The 21,559-nt window shown below is 38.6% G+C and overlaps 1 protein-coding gene across 3 annotated transcripts; it reads left to right on the forward strand.

Moving 5' to 3' along the window:
• The first annotated feature begins 668 nt into the window (after window positions 1–668).
• Window positions 669–21,274, forward strand: ZNF197 (zinc finger protein 197). 3 transcript variants are annotated; one of them, XM_081073085.1, is made up of 6 exons: window positions 669–1,046; window positions 5,050–5,520; window positions 6,733–6,886; window positions 7,269–7,360; window positions 7,634–7,760; window positions 15,185–21,274. In XM_081073085.1, exons 2-6 carry the CDS (start codon window positions 5,122–5,124, stop codon window positions 17,497–17,499), a joined length of 3,087 nt encoding a protein of 1,028 aa, XP_080929211.1. In that variant the 5' UTR covers window positions 669–1,046; window positions 5,050–5,121; the 3' UTR covers window positions 17,500–21,274. The 3 variants fall into 3 exon arrangements, with proteins under 3 accessions (XP_080929211.1, XP_080929212.1, XP_080929213.1); XM_081073087.1 differs by lacking the exons at window positions 669–1,046; window positions 5,050–5,520 and adding an exon at window positions 5,565–6,612; XM_081073086.1 differs by lacking the exons at window positions 5,050–5,520; window positions 6,733–6,886.
• The last annotated feature ends 285 nt before the right edge of the window (window positions 21,275–21,559 follow it).

Raw genomic sequence — 21,559 nt, forward strand, 5'->3', positions numbered from 1 at the left:
TTACCTGCACTAGAAATGTAAGGTCCATGAAAGTAGGGACTTTACCTCTTCACTTATGTCCCTAGTGTCTAGAACAGAGTCTAGCACATGGTTAGTACTCAGTCGATAGCTGTTGAATGAGTAGAGGGTGAAATGTTTAAACGAGTGTTTATTGAGAGCCAGGAGAGAACATATAGAAATAAACAGTAACACCTTACTGATTCAACAGACGTTCATCTAGCACCGAATACGGCTCCAGCTGTGTGCTAGGTGCTAAGTATTCATTCATACAGACATGGCCCTTGCCTCTTTCCAGTCTCTGTCCCATACAAGGGATGACAATTCCCGAAGTGCCAACCTAAGAGATTGAGGACCAAAGAGAGAATCAGTGTTCAAGTTTCCTTTATGTGGACCTAACTTTCCCCAGAGTGATGGACAATTGGAATGACCACCTCCTTCCAGGGTGACAGGCCCCCCCCCCCATCTGTACAGGACCCTGCAGTTTCAGCCTGAATACTATTTAATACCAGAGCTCCATTATCTCATCATTTGAGCGAGATACGAGACAGAATCCACAAAGGGGTCATTTATAAGCCATGTTATTATTTATGGTGAGAACTGTTCAAGAACAGATGGGAAAAGTCACCCACGAGGTCATTCAGAGTTGTGAGAAATTACTCCGAATCAATCTCAATTTAAATGCAAAGTAAACCCAAAAGGTCCAACTCCTTCAGGAGACAACAAGCATCCAGAGGGCCTGGGCAAAGTGATTCATCTCTTCATCCTTCTTGTCTACAATTCATTAATAATCCCCGGCCCCCCCTTCCTTCTCTGGGAGGACCCGAGGGCCCCAAAGCTCCTTAGGGAAAACCAAGGAACCATAGAGATGTGGCTTCCTAGAGAGCCGGTGATGGGGTGGAGGAGTGAGGAGCCGGAAGTCGCGGTACCTGCAAGTCAGCCATTCTTCTGGGCCTCGGCTGCCGTAGCGTCCTGTTCCCGTGTGATCTCCTGGCGTCCCGGCGCCAAGGCGACGGTACCCAAAGCCGGAGCCGCCGCGGGAGCCCCCGGTGAGCGGGGTGGACTCGGGTCGGGTGGGCATGCGCGAAGAGCGGCCGGACGTGCGGGCTTGAGCTCATCCGGGCGGCGCTCCCCTCGCCGGCCCCTCCCGCCACGGACCCCCGCACTCTCCCTGCTCAGCTCCGTGTTGAGGTGGTCAGCTGGCCTCGACTTAGGCAAACTGCCGGCTCGGGGGAGGACAGCATCTTTGAGCCTGTGTGTCTGTGGACCAGTGCTCGAGTCAAATGGGATGTCCTGCCCCCGTGGGAACAGCTGCCTCCGGAGCCTGGGTCCCCAGCCGAGGTTCTGTTCTGCCTCGGTCTTCTCAGGCTGACGCCGAGAGAAACCGCTGGAGACGTCCCCGGAGCGGTGGCACCCATACTTCTGGGGACTTTTTTTTTTTTTTTATCATGAGGGATGGACCAGGTTCCATCTTTAAATTTTGTAATGTAATGGCAGTTAAAAGGCAAACTTTGACTACTCCCTGTACCACCATTACTTAAGAGAATATGTTGTAACACGAAGTACTGAAACCCTACCACTCAGAATAAATACTGTCCTTTGCAGGAGAGGTCATTGCCAACCTGTCAGTGACTATGCATAGTTGTTCTATTTTCGTTTTACAGTTTGCCAGGGTACACCTTTATGATGAACTAGCGTCTGGAAATCATAGCTGGACAATAGTCTTAGATGGAATTATTTTGGGCTTTTGGAATTAGCATCCTTGAGTTCAGAATTTGCTCCCACAATGTGATTAGTTGAGTGGCCTTGAGTGAATCACTTAGCTCCTCTGCGCTTTCTTTTGTTCTTTTTGACTTACGGTTCACAAACCTTTTATGAGAAGCAAACAAAATGTATGTTTAAGGATTTGTTATTTGTAGTTGCAAAATAAGAGTAAATAAAGTTCTGATAATTTACTGTAGAGAATTTAGAAGTCCTTTTTCCCAGGTTAAGTGTATTTATTTACTTATTTATTAATTTATGTTAATGGACTTTTTAGAGCAGTTTTAGGTTCACAGAAAAAATGCAGCGATTTCCCCTCCACTCCCTTCTCCCACTAATGCACAGCCTCCCCCACTGTTAACATTCCCCACCGGAGTGGTGTGCATTTGTTAACAATTGATGAACCTGCATTGACACATTATTTTCCAAAGTCCAGAGGCTACATTAGGGTTCACTCTCTGTGTTGTACATTCTACGGGTTTGGATAAGTATATGATGACATGTATAATGTATCCACCATGATGGTATCATACAGAGTACATTCAGTGCCCTAAATATTGTGCTCTGCATATTCATTCCTCCTTCCCCCAACCCCTGGCAACCACTGATCTTTTTACTGTCTCCATAGTTTTGCCTTTTCGAGAATGCTGTATGTTGGAATTGTGCAGTGTATAGTCTTTTGAGATTGGCTTCTTTCACGTAGTATCATGCGTTTAAGTTTCGTCTATCAGTGTTCATGGCTTAATAGTTTGTTTCTTTTTAGCGCTGAATAATATTCCATTGTCTAGATGTACCACAGCTCATTCACGTGCTGAAGGACTTCTGGGTTGCTTCTAGGTGCTGGCAGTTATGAATAAAGCTATTGTAAACATCCGTGTGCAGGTTTTTGTGTGGACATATGTTTTGAACTCTTTTGAGTAAATACCAAGGGGCACAATTGCTAGATCATATGGTAAGCGTATGTTTAGTTTTATAAGAAACTACCTAATTGTCTTTTGAAGTGGCTGTTCCATTTCGCATTCCCACCAGCAATGAAGAAGAGTTCCTGTTGCTCCACATGCTCACCAGCATTTGGTGGTGTCAGTGTTCAGGATTTAGGTGGTTCTAATAAGTGTGTAGGGGCATCTCATTGTTGTTTAAATTTATATTTCCTGATAACATATGATGTGGAGCATATTTTCATGTACTTATTTGGAATCTGTATATCTTCTTTGGTGAAGTGTCTGTTAAGGTCTTAGGACAATTTTTTTAATTGAGTTGTTTTCTTGTTGAGTTCTAAGAGTTCTTTGTATGAAATATACAAAGGTAACAGTTCTTTGTCAGATACCAGTGTCCTTTGCAAATGTTTTCTCTCAGTCTGTGGCTTGTCTTCTCATTCTCTTGACTTGCCTTTTGCAGAGCAGAAGATTTTTGTTTTGCTTGTGAATTGTTCATTTTGTGAATCAATGCTTGAGTTGGGTAAATGCATTCACAAAAAGAGGGAGGAGCTATGTGCTGAGAAGAAAGATCTCAAAGATACATTGTTAATTAAGAAAAGGAAGATGTAGTACATCATTCATGGTGTTCTATCATTCCCGAGAAAAGGGAAGTACAAAACAATACCTGTACATACATAAATAGCGGGAAAAATACATAAACTAAGGAGGAACAGGAAGCTTTACACAGTAAGCATTTTATAATAGAAAATTTTGAACCAAGTGATTACCTGTTTTTTTTGAAAAAACAGAAAAATGTAAAGTAAAACCTCTTTACTGATGCTTTTCACTTAGAGGACATGATTACCTTCTTATTCTGCCTCTCAACAGCTTTTAGAATTTGACTTCTGTTTATCTACAACTTTACCTTTAAAATTTACTACCCTTCTCTGGTCTGCAAAGCACATTTATAACAGAGCTATATGTGCTGTCACTCCTTTGCTTTTGAAAGTATAGTTTCTTTCTTCCAGGAATGGCTTTCCTAATACTCCAATGGTCTTTTTATTTTTCCTTTAAAGCCCAGCCCAAAATTACCTTCATGAATTTTTCTGTGCTTGTATGCCCTCCTACTAATTATACTTATACATTATATTGAAATTGTGTTTATATTTCTGCCTCCTCTGCTCCATTATAAGCATGAATCTTAAGGGTCCACGTGCTAAATAAAATTAATGAGGGTGCTTTCATATGTCACCTATATAATCATTATAACCTTAAAAGTTTACAACTATTTGTACCTTTTGTGGCCCAGCAGTTTTTTCCGGGAATTTACTGAAGAAATAAACAGATATGTAACCAAAAATGACTAGTAAGGATAGTCATTGTGGCCTAATTTATAATAGGGAAAATTATAATTCTAAATGTCTAATAACAGGGGACTACTTAAATATGAATGTGCTCACATGCTGTTAAAAATAATGATGAATACTTATTATTCGCAGCATCTGTGAAAAGCACACTCCAGTTGGCTCCAATCTTGGGATCCCAATTGGTGCAGGGACTGGAAGAACCTACTCCTGAACAATAATAGTGTTTATGCACTGATTTTCTATGTGTTTTCTGGTTTAGAAATTTTCTGTTTTGTAATAAGAAAATTAAATGTTATTTCTAAAAAACAAGATTTCTAGAGAACAACAAGCCTAAGTTCTGTATAATAAAATCTAACTCAAATGTATCCAAATATTTTGGTTAACAGAGTGAACAATTTTCAGAGAATTTAAAGTATATACAGTAAAGCTACACAGCCTTACGTTGTTAATTGAGAAGGTGTTAGGATTTTATCTCATCTCTATGAGGATTAAGTCCATGATTACTTGTGGACTCTACAGAACATAGGAAAGAATGTAAATTACAGAAGGATAATAACTAATGTTTGAATCCATGTACCAGGCGCTATTCAGAAACGTAAAATGTATTTAGATATCGCATTTTTGCAACACAACTGTAAGACAGGAACCGTTATTACCCCTGTTTTACAGGTTAAGAAACTAAGATTCGGGAGTGAGATAACTTGTTCAGGATCACACAGAGCAGCCAGGGTGCCCACTGTTAGAGTACTGGACACAGGGTGTGTTGTAATTAGGTGGAGGAGACGCTGTGAGTAAAGCCCAAAGGAATTTCATGTCTGGTTGCAGCAGTAGTCTGGGTAACGTGTGTCAGTGTCCCCAGCGCCTTGTGCAGGGGCTTCTGTCAGCAGAGCTGGAGCCTGGAACCCTGCATTCAGGGAGGTTCTTCATCACTGGGAGCTGACTGGGCTCTGGAAACCGAGGCTGTTTCACTGGGTTGATTTTAACAATGGTTTCTTGAGGTCTTGTAGATGATGCTCTCCAAGCTCTAAGGGAGAAGTCGAGCAAGGATTGAGGGGGCCTGGAGGAAGAGCCTTCCTTAAATGACGACAATGACAAGAGAAAACTGGGCCCACAATGCTCTGAGACAAGAGGGTCTGGTTAAAGGGAAGGATGATACCTGGAAGTGGGGAACCAGCTTCCAAGGGAGCAGCTCCTCCGTTTGGGAGACTTCCCACCTGCACTTTAGACAGTTACGTTACCATGAGACATCTGGACCCCAGGAGGCCCTGAGCCGGCTCCGGGAGCTCTGCCGCCGGTGGCTGAGGCCAGAAGCTCGCACCAAGGCCCAGATGCTGGAGCTGCTGGTGCTGGAGCAGTTCCTGAGCATCCTGCCTGCGGAGATTCGGACCTGGGTGCAGATCCATCGCCCCGGGAGTGGTGAGGAGGCCGTGGCCCTGGTAGAGGAGCTGCAGAGAGACCTCGACGGACCAGCACTAAAAGTGAGAAAGGGGCAACTGGAAGAGTTTGGGAGGAAAGAGAACTGAGGCAGGGCAGGCTGGGCTGGAGGGTGATCCTGTGATTTTCATTAACAGTTAATAGCACCTTAGCAACTCTAATGCTATTTGAAACAGGTTCATGAGCTATTCAGACCATAGAATATGTTCACAGGGAAAGGAATTTATGGTTGTGGTCTTGGGCTCAGTTCAGAATCGGCACAAAAATGTTGACTGCCCTGTGTCCCCTGGGTGATGCTTGCTAGTGCTGAGGTTGGTTCAAAACCCTGAAGAATGTAATGTTTCTCAGTGTTCCCCTAAACAGAAGCATATGTATTGTTTGTATAAGTCTGTTTGGCTTGATGACGTAAGCCTGAAGTGTAAAAGGCGGTGACAGCAAGAATGAAATTTTCTAGATCTGCCGAGACCTTCCCATGTGTGCCCCTACTTGGTTCTGTGAATCAAAGGATTGGGTTACGGTTTTTGCTTTTGATAAGATTTTATATGCTATTAAATTGGGATCTTAATATAGTTTTTAGCATATGTGAGATCTGTGTCAATCGGTGGAGCACTAGAAACATTTCTCTTACTGGAAGTCTGAAACATAACTTAAACTTGGGAGTGGCACTAAGGAGCTTCTTCGTTTTAATCATAAAAGTGAAGAATTTTAGAGCTATATATTTTATTACAAATCACTAATCTATCCTCTTATTTGAGAGAGAAGAGAACGGAGGCAGGAAAGGGTTCTCTGGATTGCCTTAGGTCAGACATCTACCTAGCAGCAAAACCGTGTCTAGACTCTGAACTCTAGTGTTCCTTCTGTTGGAACAGGACGGGATAAGTAAAGGGGCAAATAAGTAGAAGAGCGTATTGAACCCTAGGTCTCATCTAAGAGTAGGTCTGAACCTAAAACGCATGCTCTTAATTATTGCTTGTTACTTCCATTCCCTCCTTAACCCACACCCAGGTCTGGCTTGTTTCCACCGCTCTGTTCAGTCTCCTCTGGGAGAGGTCGCCAGTGCCATGAGTGGGGCTAGAGGGCAGCTCCATTGTTCTCAAGGCAGAGTTTTACTGCTGTTTTGATGCTCCACGCTGGAGGTGGGTCTCTCTGATCTCACAGTTGTAGCTTATGGGCAGAAAGAGGTCCACGGTGGTTAGGCGAGTCCATTTTCTGGAGGTACAAGAAGAGTCCCCTTATTCTGTTTTGCTTGTTCCCAGGTTCCAGTCATTGTCCAGGACATTCTCCAGGAGGAGCTGAGCACTCCAGGAACAGCCCTTCCTCAGGCACCCACTGGGAGCCACATCCCAGCGGAAATGTGCCCCAGTCCTCTTACTGACCCACTGGTGTTCAGCCTCCACGACCCTCAGCATGGTACTTGTTCAGTGGCCCTGGCTGTGGGCTTCCTTTCATTTTGGACCCGTGCTGTGGCTCATCCCTCTACTCCCAGATAGTCGCTTCCTTTCCTGCCCTCTCCGTGAATTCCTTATGGTACCAAGCCCTTCCTGTTGTTCCCCCTTTTCTGCTTTCCTGGGTCCCTTGACCCTTTATCCATTCTTATTAATGCTCTTTGTGTTAGTCCTGCCCTGCACAGGGGGGTCACTCATAAAAGGTCTGTAGGTCATTTTATAGCCATCATTGCCTAGTCACGAGAGTTTTGGATCTTTCTGAGTTCGTTGTTTGTACAAGATACTGGACATGGAGTAGTGGGCAGGAACAGCAGAAATCTCACATTCAGCTTTTCCTCCTTCCTCAGGTTCTTCTGCCCCTGAAGCTTCTGCCCTTTCCCAGGAAGAGAACCCAAGAAATCAATTAATGGCACTCATGCACCTGACAGCCCAGCCCCAGGTGAGGTTTGCATTATTTTTCCTTCCTAAGGCCCTACCTGTACCACCTAATTGTGGCTGCAGTGCTAGTGCTTGGGTGTCCAGCCGGTTCCTGTCTCAAAATCAAGGTCCATGCTATTAGAAGGCAGACTCTACATGGGGTCTCCTTATATCACCCTGATATGCCTTGCCCACCTCATGGTCTCACCATGTTTCCCTTCCCCGGAAGTGGAAGGGACCTTTCAGTAGGGGAGCCCCTGGACGTGGATACTCTCACACGTACCTGTTATTCCAGGAGTTGGTGATGTTTGAGGAGGTATCAGTATGCTTCACTTCAGAGGAATGGGCATGTCTGGGCCCAATTCAGAGGGCCTTGTACTGGGATGTGATGCTGGAGAATTATGGAAATGTGACCTCCTTAGGTAAGGACCCTTTCTTCCCATAATTCTGACCTTTATTTCATCAGCCTTTGTTTCTTTTCTGATTATGAAAGTAATATACACTTATTTTGGAAAACAATATTAGAAAGAAGGAGAAAAACTTCCTTATACCCACTATTTGTAGACAACTACTATCAACATTTTGATGTATTACCTTTCTGGTTGTTTCTGTGTATTTGAGGTCTTTTTAACATTGTTTTAAGCATGTGTTTGTATGAGTATGTGTGTATATAGTTTTATAGCTTGCCTTCCTTACGTTCTCCTCACTCTCGTATTATTACAAATTCTTTGCAAAAATTATATATATTGGTCACATAATTTGTGCCATAATTCACAGTTAGCCATTTTCTTACTTTAAATAACTGCAATAATAATCATCTATCTCTATACCTTAGACCTTTCTTTATTTCTCATTTTTTTTGAAGTGGATTTAGTAGGCCTAAGAATTTAAATTGTTTTAAGGCTCTTGCTTTGTACTGCCAAGTGGCTTTCCCTAGTGATCTGTGTCCCCCCGCTCTTACTCTTGGTACAGAAGAATGCTCTTTTTGCTCTGTCTTCATTGGTACTGAGTAATCCCATTCTTTTCAATTGTTGCTAACATAATTTTTAAAGTTATATCTATTTATTCCTAATTTGATTTCTTTGGCTAGTAATGAAGTAAGTATTTTTTAAAAATTTACTAAAATTTATTTGTGCTTCCAACAAACATTAAATACCTACATGTGGTGGCAGCTGTGGGAACGATGTGATCCTGTCATTAAGTAGTTTACCATGGTTTGGGAGATAGACATAGAATAAATAAGTCAGAGTGAAATAATTGGTATGAGAATGGCATAAGCTTCTTGAGATGGAGATGGAGAGGACAAAGCAACCAGTTCCATTCCTGGGGATTAGGAAAGGTCATAAACAAGGTAGCTGTGTGCTGGACCTTAAAGAAAAAAAGTAGGATTTTGCTTGGAGAAATAGACATTAAAAACTGAGGAATCAGCTAATGGACTGATGTATTTGGACTGAAATACAGATTTATAGTATCCGTTTAAATGGCTGTACAGTTTTCCATTGTCTGTATATCATGCTTTACATTGACAGCTTTATGATATTGAATTTCTATTCAAGAACATTACATGCCATTCCATTTGTTTTGTACCACCTTTGTATGTTTCAAGCCTGTTTTAAGATTACATTCATCTAGATCTTTTATATTTCTGGTTATATTGATTCTTTGGAATTGGAATGTTTTCTGATTGATTGTTTGCATATATGAAAATATTTTTGTATGTTAATTTTGTACCCAGCAACATTAATAAATTATTTTATTGTCCATAGTAATTTATACTGTATATTTTTGTTTTTGAGAATGTATCTTTTAGTATCCTAGCTGTGGTGATGGTGAGTCAAACATTCTGTAGATTTTATATTTTGATACGTATTACCAAACTGCTTTCTCTCAGTGATGGACCAATTTATACTCCCATTAAAAGAGCGCAAAAAATAAAAATAAACAAGAATTAAAAAAAGAAACAGGAGGAAAAAATCACAAAAAGAACAAAAACAAACAAAAATGGAAAAATAAATAAAGAACATAAGAGGGCCCATTTCCCCTATAGATGCTTATGATTTGGTCAATGTAAAATCTTTGCTAGGTAGATGAAGAATATTATCTTTTGTTTCTTTTCATTTCTTTGATGCATTGTGTGGTTGAAATCTTCACATATTTATTGGTCATTTTATTCTTATTCATATCCTTTCTATGTATTTCTTTATTTTTAGAACCTCTAATCTTTTGTCAAATGTTGCATGTTTTCTTGTTTATTTGCCTTTCAATGTTATTTATGAATTGTTCTCTTTTTTAAGCCTTGGAAAATCTTTTATGTAGTCCCACTTAGCAGTGTTTTTCTTTATGATCTCCTTTTCTATAAAATTATATTTTAAAAAATTGCCTGTATTTTTTTAAAATACTTTTATTGTTTCCTATTTGCATTTAAGCTTTAATCTATCTAAAGTTTATCTTGATATACAGAATGCCATAGGAATCCAGTTTGTTTGCTTGTTTTTTTAATCCAAGTGGCTTTAAGAAGTTCAGTGCTATTTGCTCAATAATCCACCTTTATAAGAATTTAAAAATATGATTAATTGTATGAAAAACACTTGCCGTGGATACATACCTTATGATGCAAGCCAAAATAATTCCACATGGGTGTCAGAGTTAAACTTTTAAAAAAAGAAAGTGGAATTGTGTATTCATTCTAGCTTTTTTGGGAAAAAGAAGTTTGAATCCACTTTAATAAGATGTGCTCTACCTGCAATGTTGTTGGGGCTTTGGGCAAGCAGGTATCCAGGTATTTACACCCTTTGACCTAGTAATTCGTAGTACATCTCTTAAGGAAAGGTTCAGAAAGAGGGGAAATAAATAATATGTCTAAAGATAGTCCTAGCAGAATACAATGGTTAAAAGTTGGGCACAACCCATTCTCCACGATAGAGAAAGTACTAAGTGGACCGTGGACCTGGCTATATGCTATGACAGCTGTCAAATAAGACAACTCTGCATTCCGTATCTATGCTGCACTGATAAACTGATAGAAAAGCAGGCTCCCAGATAGCTTATATACACTTCTTCAATATGTGAAAGACTTGTATATTTTCATTTAAGAGACTGAAATAGAATTTTACCTTAAAGTACATTCAAGTTGGAGGGGTAGACATTTATACTAGTAAATACAATACAGTGTGGCAAACGCTATATAATAAAAGTATCCATGGGAGCTTGAGATGGTGTAAGTACTGGGAGAGTGGGGGGAGGGTGGTCGGTTCAGGGAAAGATTTATAGAGGTGGTGATTTTTTTTAATAACAGCTTTATTGAGATACAAATCACATACCATACAATTCACCCATTTAAAGGGAACTGTTTAGTAGTTGTTAGTATATTCACAGAGTAATCATCCCCACACACAATTTTAGAACATTTTCATCACCGCAAAAAGAAAGCTTGTACCCTTTGGCAGTCATCCGCATTCCACACAACTCCACTCACCAACCTAACCCTAAGCAACTATTAATCTGCTTTCTGTCTCTAGATTTGCCTGTTCTGGACATTTCATATAAATGGAATTATATAATATGTGGTCTTTTGTGACTGAATTCTTTTACCTTGCACAAAGATTCCTCCATGTTGTAGCATATATTAATATTTCATTCCTTTTTATGGGCACATAATATTCCTTTGTATCATATTTTATCGATCCATTTATTAGTCGATGGACATTGAGGTTTTTTCCACCTTTGGGCTATTATGAATAATGCTGCTGTGAACATTTGTGTACAAGTTTTTGTGTGGACATATGTTTTTATTTCTCTCGGATGTATATCTAGGAGTGGACTTGCTGAGTTATATGGTAACTCTTATGTTTAAGTGTTTGAGGAACTGACAGACTGTTTTCCAAAGTTGCTGCCCCATTATATACTCTCACCAACAGTGTATATGGTTTCCGATTTCTCCAAATCTTCGCCAACACTTGTTATTATCTGTCTTTCTGATTATAGACATTCTAGTGGGTCTGAAATATCTTATTGTGGTTTTGATTTGCATTTCCCTGACGGCTAATGATGTTAAGCAACTTTTCATACGCTTATTGGCTATTTATATTTCTTTGAAGGAATGCCTATTCAGATTCTTTGCCTGTATTTTAATTGGGTTATTTGTCTTTTTATTATTGAGTTGTAGGAGTTGTTTATATATTCTGTATACAAGTACCTTATCAGATATATGACTTTAAGTATTTTCTCCCATTCTATGGGTTGTCTTTTTTTTCTCTCAGTGATATCCTTTGAAGTACAAAAGTTACTAATTTTGGTGAATTCCAATTTCTTTCCTTTTTTTTTGTTGTTGTTGCATGTGTCATATCTAAGAAACCATTGCCTAATCCAAGATCATGATGATTGATATGTTTTCTTCTAAGAATTTTATAGTTTTTGCTCTTACATTTAGGTCTTTGATCCATTTTGAGTTAATTTTTGTTGATGGTGTAATGTAAAGGTCCAACTTTATTCTTTTGCATGTGGGTATTTCGTGATCCCAGCACCATTCTTTCCCTAGTCAATTATTTTGACACCCTCTTGAAAATCAATTAACTGTAAGTATGACGGTTTATTTCTGGGCTCTCCTTTCTATTCCTTTGATTTTATGTCTATCCTTATTTCAGTGGTACCCTGTCTTGTTACTGTTGCTTTCTAGTGCAAATTGAAATCTGGAAATGTGAGTCCTCCAACGATGTTCTTCTTTTTCAAGATTGTTTTAGCTATTCTAGGCCTCTTGAATTTCTGTTTGAATTTTAGGATCAACTTGATAATATCCGTGAAGGAGCCAGCTGGGATTTTGATAAGAATTGCATTAAACTTACAGATCAATATGAGGAGGATTTCCATTTTAACAATATTAAATCTTCCAATCCATGAATCCATCTATCCCAATCCATGGGATATCTTTCCATTTATTTAGTCTTTAATTTCTTTCAACAAGGTCTTTTATTCTTTTTGATGCTGTTATTTCTTAATTTCCTTTTTGGATTCTTCAGTGCTAATATATAGAAATACCACTGATTTTTTGTTTATTGATTTTGTATCTTGCAACCTTGCTGAACTTACTTACTTCTAACAGTTTTTGATGGATTTTTTACGGTCTCTGTATAAGATCTCATCATTTGTAAATAGAAATAGTTTTACTTAATTCCTTTCCAATCTCGATGCCTTTTATTTCTTTCTCTTGTCTCATTGCCCGGGCTAGAAACTCCAGTACTTGTTGCATAAAAGTGACAAGAGCAGACATCCTTTTCTCATTCCTGCTCTTAGAGGGAAAACATTCAGTCATTCACTAGTAAGTATAACATTAGCTTTGGATTTTTTGTGGGTGTCCTTCCTTTATCAGGTTGAGGAAGTTCCCTACTATTCTTACTTTGTTGAGTCTTTTTATCATGAAAGTCTTTTTATCATTGCCAAATACTTTTTCTACATGCATTGAAATGATTAGTGATTTTTGTCCTTCATACTGTTGATATGGTATATTGCATTAATTGACTATCTGATGTTACATTTAAATTCCTGTGATAAATCCCACTTGGTCATGTTGTATGATTTTTTTTTTTTTTATGTGTTGCTGGATTCAGTTAGCTAGTATTTTGATGAGGAGTTTATGTCTGTATTCATATGATATATTTGTAGTTTCCTCTTTTTTGTGATATCTTTGTCTGGTTTTGGTATTGGGGTAATACTGGCCTTATAGAATGAGTTGGGAAGCATTTTCACCTCTTTTATTTATTGGAAGAGATTGTAAGGAATTGGTATTAATTCTTTTAATGTTTGGCAGAATTCACTAGTGAAGTGATCTGAGTCTGTGCTTTTATTTGTGGGTAGTTTTTTGATTACTGATTCAATTTCTTTACTTAGTATAGAACCATTCAGATTTTCTATTTCTTCTTGAGTCAGTTTTAGTAGTTTATGTCTTTCTAGGAATTTGCCGATTTTTGTCTTAAGTTGTCCAACTTATTACCATGGAATCATTTATAGTATTCCTTAGAGTCCCTTTAATTTCTATGAAGTCCAGAGGGAGTGACTTTTGTACTTACTTTTTAAGGGTGTCTATATAGGGTGTATAGTGAGTTGGGAAGAGGAAGAGCAATTCAGGAAGAGAAAAGGCCCTGGGCAGTAATAGAGAAGCAAGTGAAAACATGACATGTTTGGGCATCTGCATGCATTTCTCTGTGGCTAGTGTCTAGGGGCATGGATACTGAAAAGAAGTGAAACCAGAAAAATGTCTGCTTCTTGCAGGCTTCACCAAAGACAAGACTGCAGAAAGTAACCAGCTCCCTTTAGCATTCTGACATTTTTCTACCATGCCCCCCCTAAAGCTAAATAGACCTATATGTAGTCTGATTCCAATAGTAAAATTTCAGATAGTTTAATCACCTTATTAGCTGCAGTGTATACAAGAGTTGCTAATTTCTTAACTATTTTCCAACTCACTTTAACCACTTGCAACACGTCTACTTCATTAAAGCATTTGTACTTCTGTAAAAGAAAAGAACCATCCTTGCCATCAGCATCCTGCTTTAAACTGTGAAACAGTCCTGGATCCAATCACTGTGGACAAGGAAACTAAAGTACCACTATTGGATAGGCCTAGGACACATGCCCATCCCTACAGGCAAGTGAAGTAGGGTAATGTGATTGGCAGCCCTGCCTGAATCCCAGAAAGAGGGCAGTGGAGATGAGATATGAGGGTCTAACCTAAGAATGCAGTTCAAATGAACATTTATTGGATGTTTTTCATGCTCACCTTCTCATAAGCTTAATAAAGCTTCTTTAAGCTTTATTTCATTATTACTTCTTTATTTCATTTCATAATGAAAAAATGCACTCCTTTTTTGTGTCTTTTCTCTCTATTTAGATAGAAGAATAGTGTTGTTATAATCAAGTAGAAGGTAATGTTACTATTACTGACATACTTTTCATTTATCAGATAGTTTGCAATTTTCTCACATTCAGGTGGTGATAGTAAGCCTCCAAAACATTTTCCAAAAAAAATTATTTCACATTTTAAAATATTTGAGAATATGAGGATACAAACAGACCTTGGAGGTTAACTAGTAAAGCCTTATCATTTTTAAGATGTTTCCATGTTTTTCAATCTCTCTGTATTTTTAGTTTTCATTCTATATTTCTTCTCTTACCTTTTAGATCTAATTAAGTGATGGAATCACCCAGACCTTAAGTGATGGAATCACCATTTTGTGAAATGAATTTAAAAATTTACGTTTCTCAGTTTTTAAAAGAAATAGTGGGAGTTATAGATAAATTCTAAGCATTAAGTTGCTTTTCAATGGATTTTTTCCTGTAGGTTAATGCTTTCAAGTAATTAAAAAGTGTTTATATACTTGACTCTTCAAAATTAAATAGTGCCTTTTAGTCTTTAGGCTCCTTTTCTTTTTTTTAGAGTTCCCTTCTTCCTGCCATGAATAAAATAAAAAGACAGTTCTTTATACGTCAAATGATTCTTCCTGTTCCATCCAACTTCCTGAGCCTCAGGTCTGAACCACATATATATTCATAAAATCCTGTGTTCTCTTTCTCCTTCTTCCCTGCATCTATTTTTCAGCATCATTTATATATTTCCATCTGCTCCCTGAAGACAAAGAGCTTACAAGTGTCTCATAGTGAGTCTGTGTTAATCCATTTGCAACATCCCATCAGTGTAGCATTTTACTTTGTACCTTCATTTAATGAAAAGTTTCTTCTTTTTGTATGCATATAAAAAGTGTATCCTTCTAGCTTGTTTTAAAGTCAGTTGAAGATCTTGTTCTCACTAACACGGGGACTTCGTAACATTTGCATTTTTAATTCCTTTTACCAGAATGGGAGACCATGACTGAGAATGTGGAGGTGACATCAAAGTCAAGCATATCTCAAAGAGCAGATTCTCAGAAAGGAACATCAAAAAGATTTCAAGGAGGTATTCCCCAGGACCTTGATTTTGAGAAAGAGTGTGAATGGCAAGTTTTGGCAAGTCAGTGGGGAAATGAAACAAGGGAAAGAGATGCACTGAAGAAAGTTTCCCTCCATGAACGAGACAAGAAGAAAAGAACACCAGAAAAACGAAGCCAAAAGGTGAAGGAAGTTGAAGAAAGCTTGCCTTTAGGTTCAGCTCTTTCTGACAGTTTAATGGGTACTGAAGGAAAGAAGTTTTATAAATGTGATGTATGTTGTAAACATTTCAATAAAATCTCCCATCTTATAAACCATCGGAGAATCCACACCGGTGAGAAACCTCATAAATGTAAGGAGTGTGGAAAAGGCTTTATTCAGCGCTCAAGCCTTCTAATGCATTTACGGAACCATTCTGGGGAGAAACCATATAAATGTAATGAATGCGGGAAAGCCTTCTCTCAAAGTGCTTACCTTCTAAACCATCAGAGAATCCACACTGGGGAGAAACCTTATAAATGTAAGGAGTGTGGAAAGGGCTTCTATAGGCACTCAGGCCTTATTATACATCTAAGGCGCCACTCTGGAGAGAGACCTTATAAATGTAATGAGTGTGGGAAAGTTTTCTCTCAGAATGCTTACCTCATTGACCATCAGAGGCTCCACAAAGGAGAAGAACCTTATAAATGTAACAAGTGTCAGAAAGCTTTCATCCTGAAGAAGAGCCTCATTCTGCACCAGAGAATCCACTCGGGGGAAAAACCCTATAAATGTGATGAATGTGGAAAAACCTTTGCTCAGACCACTTACCTTGCTGACCACCAGCGCCTCCACAGTTCAGAGAACCCGTACAAATGTAAAGAATGTGGAAAAGTTTTCATTCGCAGCAAAAGCCTCCTCTTACACCAGAGAGTACATACAGAAAAGAAAACCTTTGGTTGTAAAAAGTGTGGGAAGATTTTCAATTCTAAGTCCAACCTCATTGACCATAAGAGAATGCACAGCAGAGAGAAGCCTTACAAATGTGCCGAATGCGGGAAAGCCTTCACTCAGAGCGCTTACCTTTTTGACCATCAGAGACTCCACAATGGGGAAAAGCCCTATGAATGTAATGAGTGTGGGAAAGTTTTCATTCTGAAGAAAAGCCTCATTTTACATCAGAGGTTCCACACTGGAGAGAATCTCTATGAATGTAAAGATTGTGGCAAAGTCTTTGGCTCGAACAGAAACCTCATTGACCATGAGAGACTCCACAATGGGGAAAAGCCCTATGAATGCCGTGAGTGTGGGAAAACTTTCATTATGAGCAAGAGTTTCATGGTCCATCAGAAACTTCACACCCAGGAGAAAGCCTACAAATGTGAGGATTGTGGAAAGGCTTTCAGTTATAATTCAAGCCTGCTGGTACATCGGAGAATCCACACTGGGGAAAAGCCCTTTGAATGCGGTGAGTGTGGAAGAGCTTTCAGTTCTAATAGAAACCTCATTGAACATAAGAGAATCCACAGTGGCGAGAAACCCTATGAATGTAATGAGTGTGGTAAATGCTTCATTCTGAAGAAAAGCCTCATTGGACATCAGAGGATTCACACAAGGGAAAAATCTTATAAATGCAATGACTGTGGGAAAGTCTTCAGTTATCGCTCAAACCTTATAGCCCATCAGAGAATCCACACTGGTGAGAAGCCCTATGCATGTAACGAGTGCGGGAAAGGCTTTACTTATAACAGAAACCTTATTGAACATCAAAGGATTCACAGTGGGGAAAAAACTTACGAATGTCATATTTGTAGAAAAGTCCTTACCTCCAGTAGAAATCTTATGGTACATCAGAGAATCCACACTGGAGAGAAACCCTATAAATGTAATGAGTGTGGAAAAGACTTTAGTCAGAATAAAAACCTTGTTGTACATCAGAGAATGCACACTGGGGAAAAACCGTACGAGTGTGAAAAGTGTAGAAAATCTTTTACTTCCAAGAGGAATTTAGTTGGCCACCAGAGAATCCACACAGGGGAGAAGCCATATGGGTGTAATGATTGTAGTAAAGTTTTTAGGCAAAGAAAAAACCTTACTGTACATCAGAAAATTCATACAGATGAAAAACTCTGTGAATATGATGAGTCTGAAAAGGAATTCTCTCAGATTTCAAACCTTCATATTCAACAAAAAATCCATACCCTAGACGAATTCTCTTGGCTTCAAAATGCCAATGAGCCCAAGATAGAGATTCAGAAAATCTAGTGTCATATGTGAAATTGGAATAGAATTCCTGCTTAATTAACTGGTGGAGAAATAGCAATATGTGGTTCTTATAAGGAAAAAAATTCGTGATTGCCCCTTTTATAGACAAGTGAGTTGCATGTGGGAGACAGTTAATCTAGACTTTCAAGATGACAAAAACAAACCAAATTCTAGTTAAAGGAAGCTCTGTTTCAGACCATTTGTTCTGATCTAGAAAGAGACCTTGGAGCAATTGAGGACTTTAAAGAAACTGGGTTTATGTCTTATAAGATGTAATGATGTAGTTGTGAGCAGTAGAAAAAAATATTTTTATTAAAAAGGGAGTTGTTTCTAAAAGTGTGTACATCGTACACTTTAAAGCTAGCATCACTGCTGCAGAAAGTGTATAGACAGTAAGATTGAGACACGTCAGACATGGAGTTGGGTGGGCCAGAAGCTGCTGTCTGAGGACCACTTACGAAGAGCTTGGATTTGGACTTGGAGTCAGAAGACCTAGGTTTTGATCCTGGCTCTTTCTCGTACGAGCTATGTGATGTCATTAAATCAGCCTCTGAGCCTTGGTATCTGTCAGTCAAATGTTGACCTACTGCCTACCTCACAGGATTGTTATGAGGATTAAATGAAAGGATCTTTGTGAAAGTACTTTATGAAATAATTTAGTTGTCAATAAAGTTGGATAAAAAAAGGTATAGTCAAAATCTAGCACATGGTATAATGTAATGTCTGTTCATAAAGTCAGTATTAGGAATCCGTGAACCTCAAAAGGTATTCATTTGTATAGTAAGAGGAAGTATGGTGTATAGCTGACTTTGGAATTTAGCACTCTAAGAAGACTTTTTTCAAAATATGGCTTTTAAAATGTTTAAGGGAGTTAATAGATAACATACCTATTTTGTTTGTATGTAAAAATATTGACTTATGGAAAATAATTTGCCCAGCTTTTAACACTGATACATGGAAACCAATTTATCAACTTCAAATTTGAAACCCAGCGGATGTAGAGCGTCAAAATGGAAGGAGAGTCCTATGTTGTTTTCCTTGTTCATAGGGAAAAGTCCTTACCCCAACCCCTGAAATGAATATCCCTGCCACTGTCATTCTCAGTTCTAATCAGCATTGCTTCATTGCTGACATTACTTCAAAAAACATTCTGTTCCAGAACTCAACTTACTACATAAATTTTTCACACAGAGCCAATCCCTTCAAGCTCTGATTAAATTAATTCGGTATCCACCTCTGGGTATTACTCACTCTGAACCATTAATTCAGTGTGTGCCCTTCTGTACATTTGTAAATTTAATTCATCCTATATTCTTGAGTTGATAATTTCATGTTGTAATTCTCAAAACTCCAATTCTGCAGCTGGATTATAAATATCTTAATATCAGGATTGTGTTTTCTAATAGTGGTAGTATCAAAGTGTTATGTTGATTATAATAAATATTATTAATTCAACCCCAGAGTTCCTTGGGGGCTGGTTCCTCGTTAGAATAAAAGGTACCCAAGAGTGAAAAATGCAAGGGGCCCAAGGTTAAAAGTGTTAGGACCTGGCTATGAGTCAGGTGCTGCAATGTTCCTTGGACAAAGGCCTTCATTTCTTGGAGCCTGGATTTCCTCATCTATTAAACAGGAGGAAGAATATCTACCTCACAAAGTTCTTCTGAGGTAATGAATGTGAAAATGCTTTATATCCATGCTGAAGAATCACTCCAAATTATGTAATAATTATAAAGGGAAAGATGTACTTTAACAATGCTGAAAGCTACCATTTACCTCTTAACTAATTAAAATGTAACATCACTAAGACTGAGAAACCCATATAATGTGCCTCCTCATGATGCAGTAAGCCAAAAGCATAACTGAATTTATCAAGCTTCTTGGGCCTGTTTGCCAGTTTACAGGAAATACAGAAGGCACAAGAACAAGACATATAACACCATGAGAAACAAATTCAGAACATGAGATGTTGTATAAGAAAACTGCACTGAATTCTTCAAAAAGATTATCATGAAAAAGGGAGGGGTGATAAAAGTTGAAGCTGGATGAGTCTTGAGAGATCATTGTACTGGTATCTGCTTTTGTACATGTATGAAGTTTTTCATAGTGAAAGGTATAAAAAAATAGATGAGGTTGTTTTTAAAGGTTACTAAAGAGCCATACGTAAGATAGTAAGCCAGGAATAGATTCACACAAATGCCCAAATGATTTTTGAGAAAGGTGCAAAAGCAATTCAGTAGAGGAAGGATAGCCTTTTAAGAAAATGCTGCTGGAGCAAGTGGATGGCCATAGGCAAAAAAAAATAAATTTTGGAAACTAAGACTCAGCAAAGAACTCTTACACATATCAAAAGCATGCTCCATAAAAGGAAAAAATGATACATTGGACCTCATCAAAATAATTTGCTCTTCAGAAGACTCCTTAAGAGGATGGAAAAGACATGACAGACTGGGAAAAAATATTTACAAATCGTGTATCCAATACAGGATTTGTATCTAGATTATATAAAGAATTCTCAAAACTCAACAATAAATAGGTCTAATTAGAAAATGGCCAAAAGACACAAACAGACATTTCACCAAAGTATAGACAGCAAATAAGCAAATAAAAAGATGTTCAACATCATTATCCATTAGGGAAATGCAAGTTACCTATTAGAATACTTTAAAACAAACACAAACAAACTTTTAATACCAAATGCTGGCAAGAATGTGGAGAAACTGGATTTCATATTGCAATGTTAAGTGGCACAGCCATTCTGGAAAATGGCAGTTTCTTCTAAATCTCAATATTTGCACTCCTGAGCATTTATCCCGGAAATGAAAATACATGTTCACATGAAAACCTGTACATGACTATTCGTAGCAGTTTTATTCATAATCAAAATGCAAGTACCCTTCAGCAGGTGGTTATAACAACTGGTATGTCTATACGATGGAATGCTTATTACTTTGCAATAAAATGGAGTGATCTATTGATACCTGCAGTGACTCAAGGTTGAGTGAAAAAACTCCAATCTCAAAAGGTCATATGCTATATGATTCCATTGATATAATGTTTAATGTTCTGAAATGTCAAAACTATAGACATGAGAAGAGAAACAGATTAGCCGTTGCCAGAGGTTGGGATTGGTGGGAGGGAGCGGGGGAAGAGGGAGGGGTAGCACTAGGGAGATGGTGGTGTTGGGACAGTTGTGTATCTTGATTGTGGTGGTTACACAAATCTACACGTGATAAAAGAAGCACACACACATTGTACCAATGTTGAGTTCCTGATTTTTATATTAAGCTATAGTTATGTCAGATGTACCTGTTGGGGGAAATTAGGTGAAGGGTATATTTCAACTTCCTGTGAACCTATAAATTCAAAAATGAAAAGTGAAAAAAAAAAAAGACTAAAGAGCCATAACCCGATGCAGTGTGTGAAACTGATTTGGAAAAACAAAATTATGAAATATATATTTTAGGGCAGTTGGGAAAATTTGAATATGACTGGCTATTAGGTGATATAAGGGAATTATTGTTAATTTTCTTACCTGTAATTATGGTGGTAGTTTGGAGAACATTCTTATTATTAAATAATAGATATTGAAGTATTTGGAATGAAGAGGTTTGATGTTTACAACTTTCAAAAAAATAACCCGTTTTTCAGTATGTATAGTCTAAGGCAAACGTAGCAAAGTGTTGATTGTTGAGTCCAGATAGAGGATACAGGTATTCATTGTACCTTTCAGACTTTTCTGTACCGTTTGATATTTTCAAAATAAAACGTTTGGAGCAAAATTAACAGGGCTTCCTGCAGATTCATGCATTGTAGCTTCAGGCTCCCGTGTGCGCGCCTCGCTTCACTGCCCCTGCCCAGCCTGGGAATGCTCCGCTCCCCGAGGCTCAGGGCCACAAACCCACTGGCATCCTGCAAAGCGCTTTTGCTCTCGTCCCTCGTCCGGAGCGATGTTGGACACCCATCGAGAGGAAACCACCTCCCAGATTCCTAGAGAGGCCGGCCTGGAGACTTGGGGAGCCGGAAGCCCATCCCGAGGCACTTCCTGTCCGGTCATTGTTCT

Source organism: Rhinolophus hipposideros (assembly GCF_964194185.1).
Source record: "Rhinolophus hipposideros genome assembly, chromosome: 14".
Classification (NCBI taxonomy): domain Eukaryota; kingdom Metazoa; phylum Chordata; class Mammalia; order Chiroptera; family Rhinolophidae; genus Rhinolophus; species Rhinolophus hipposideros.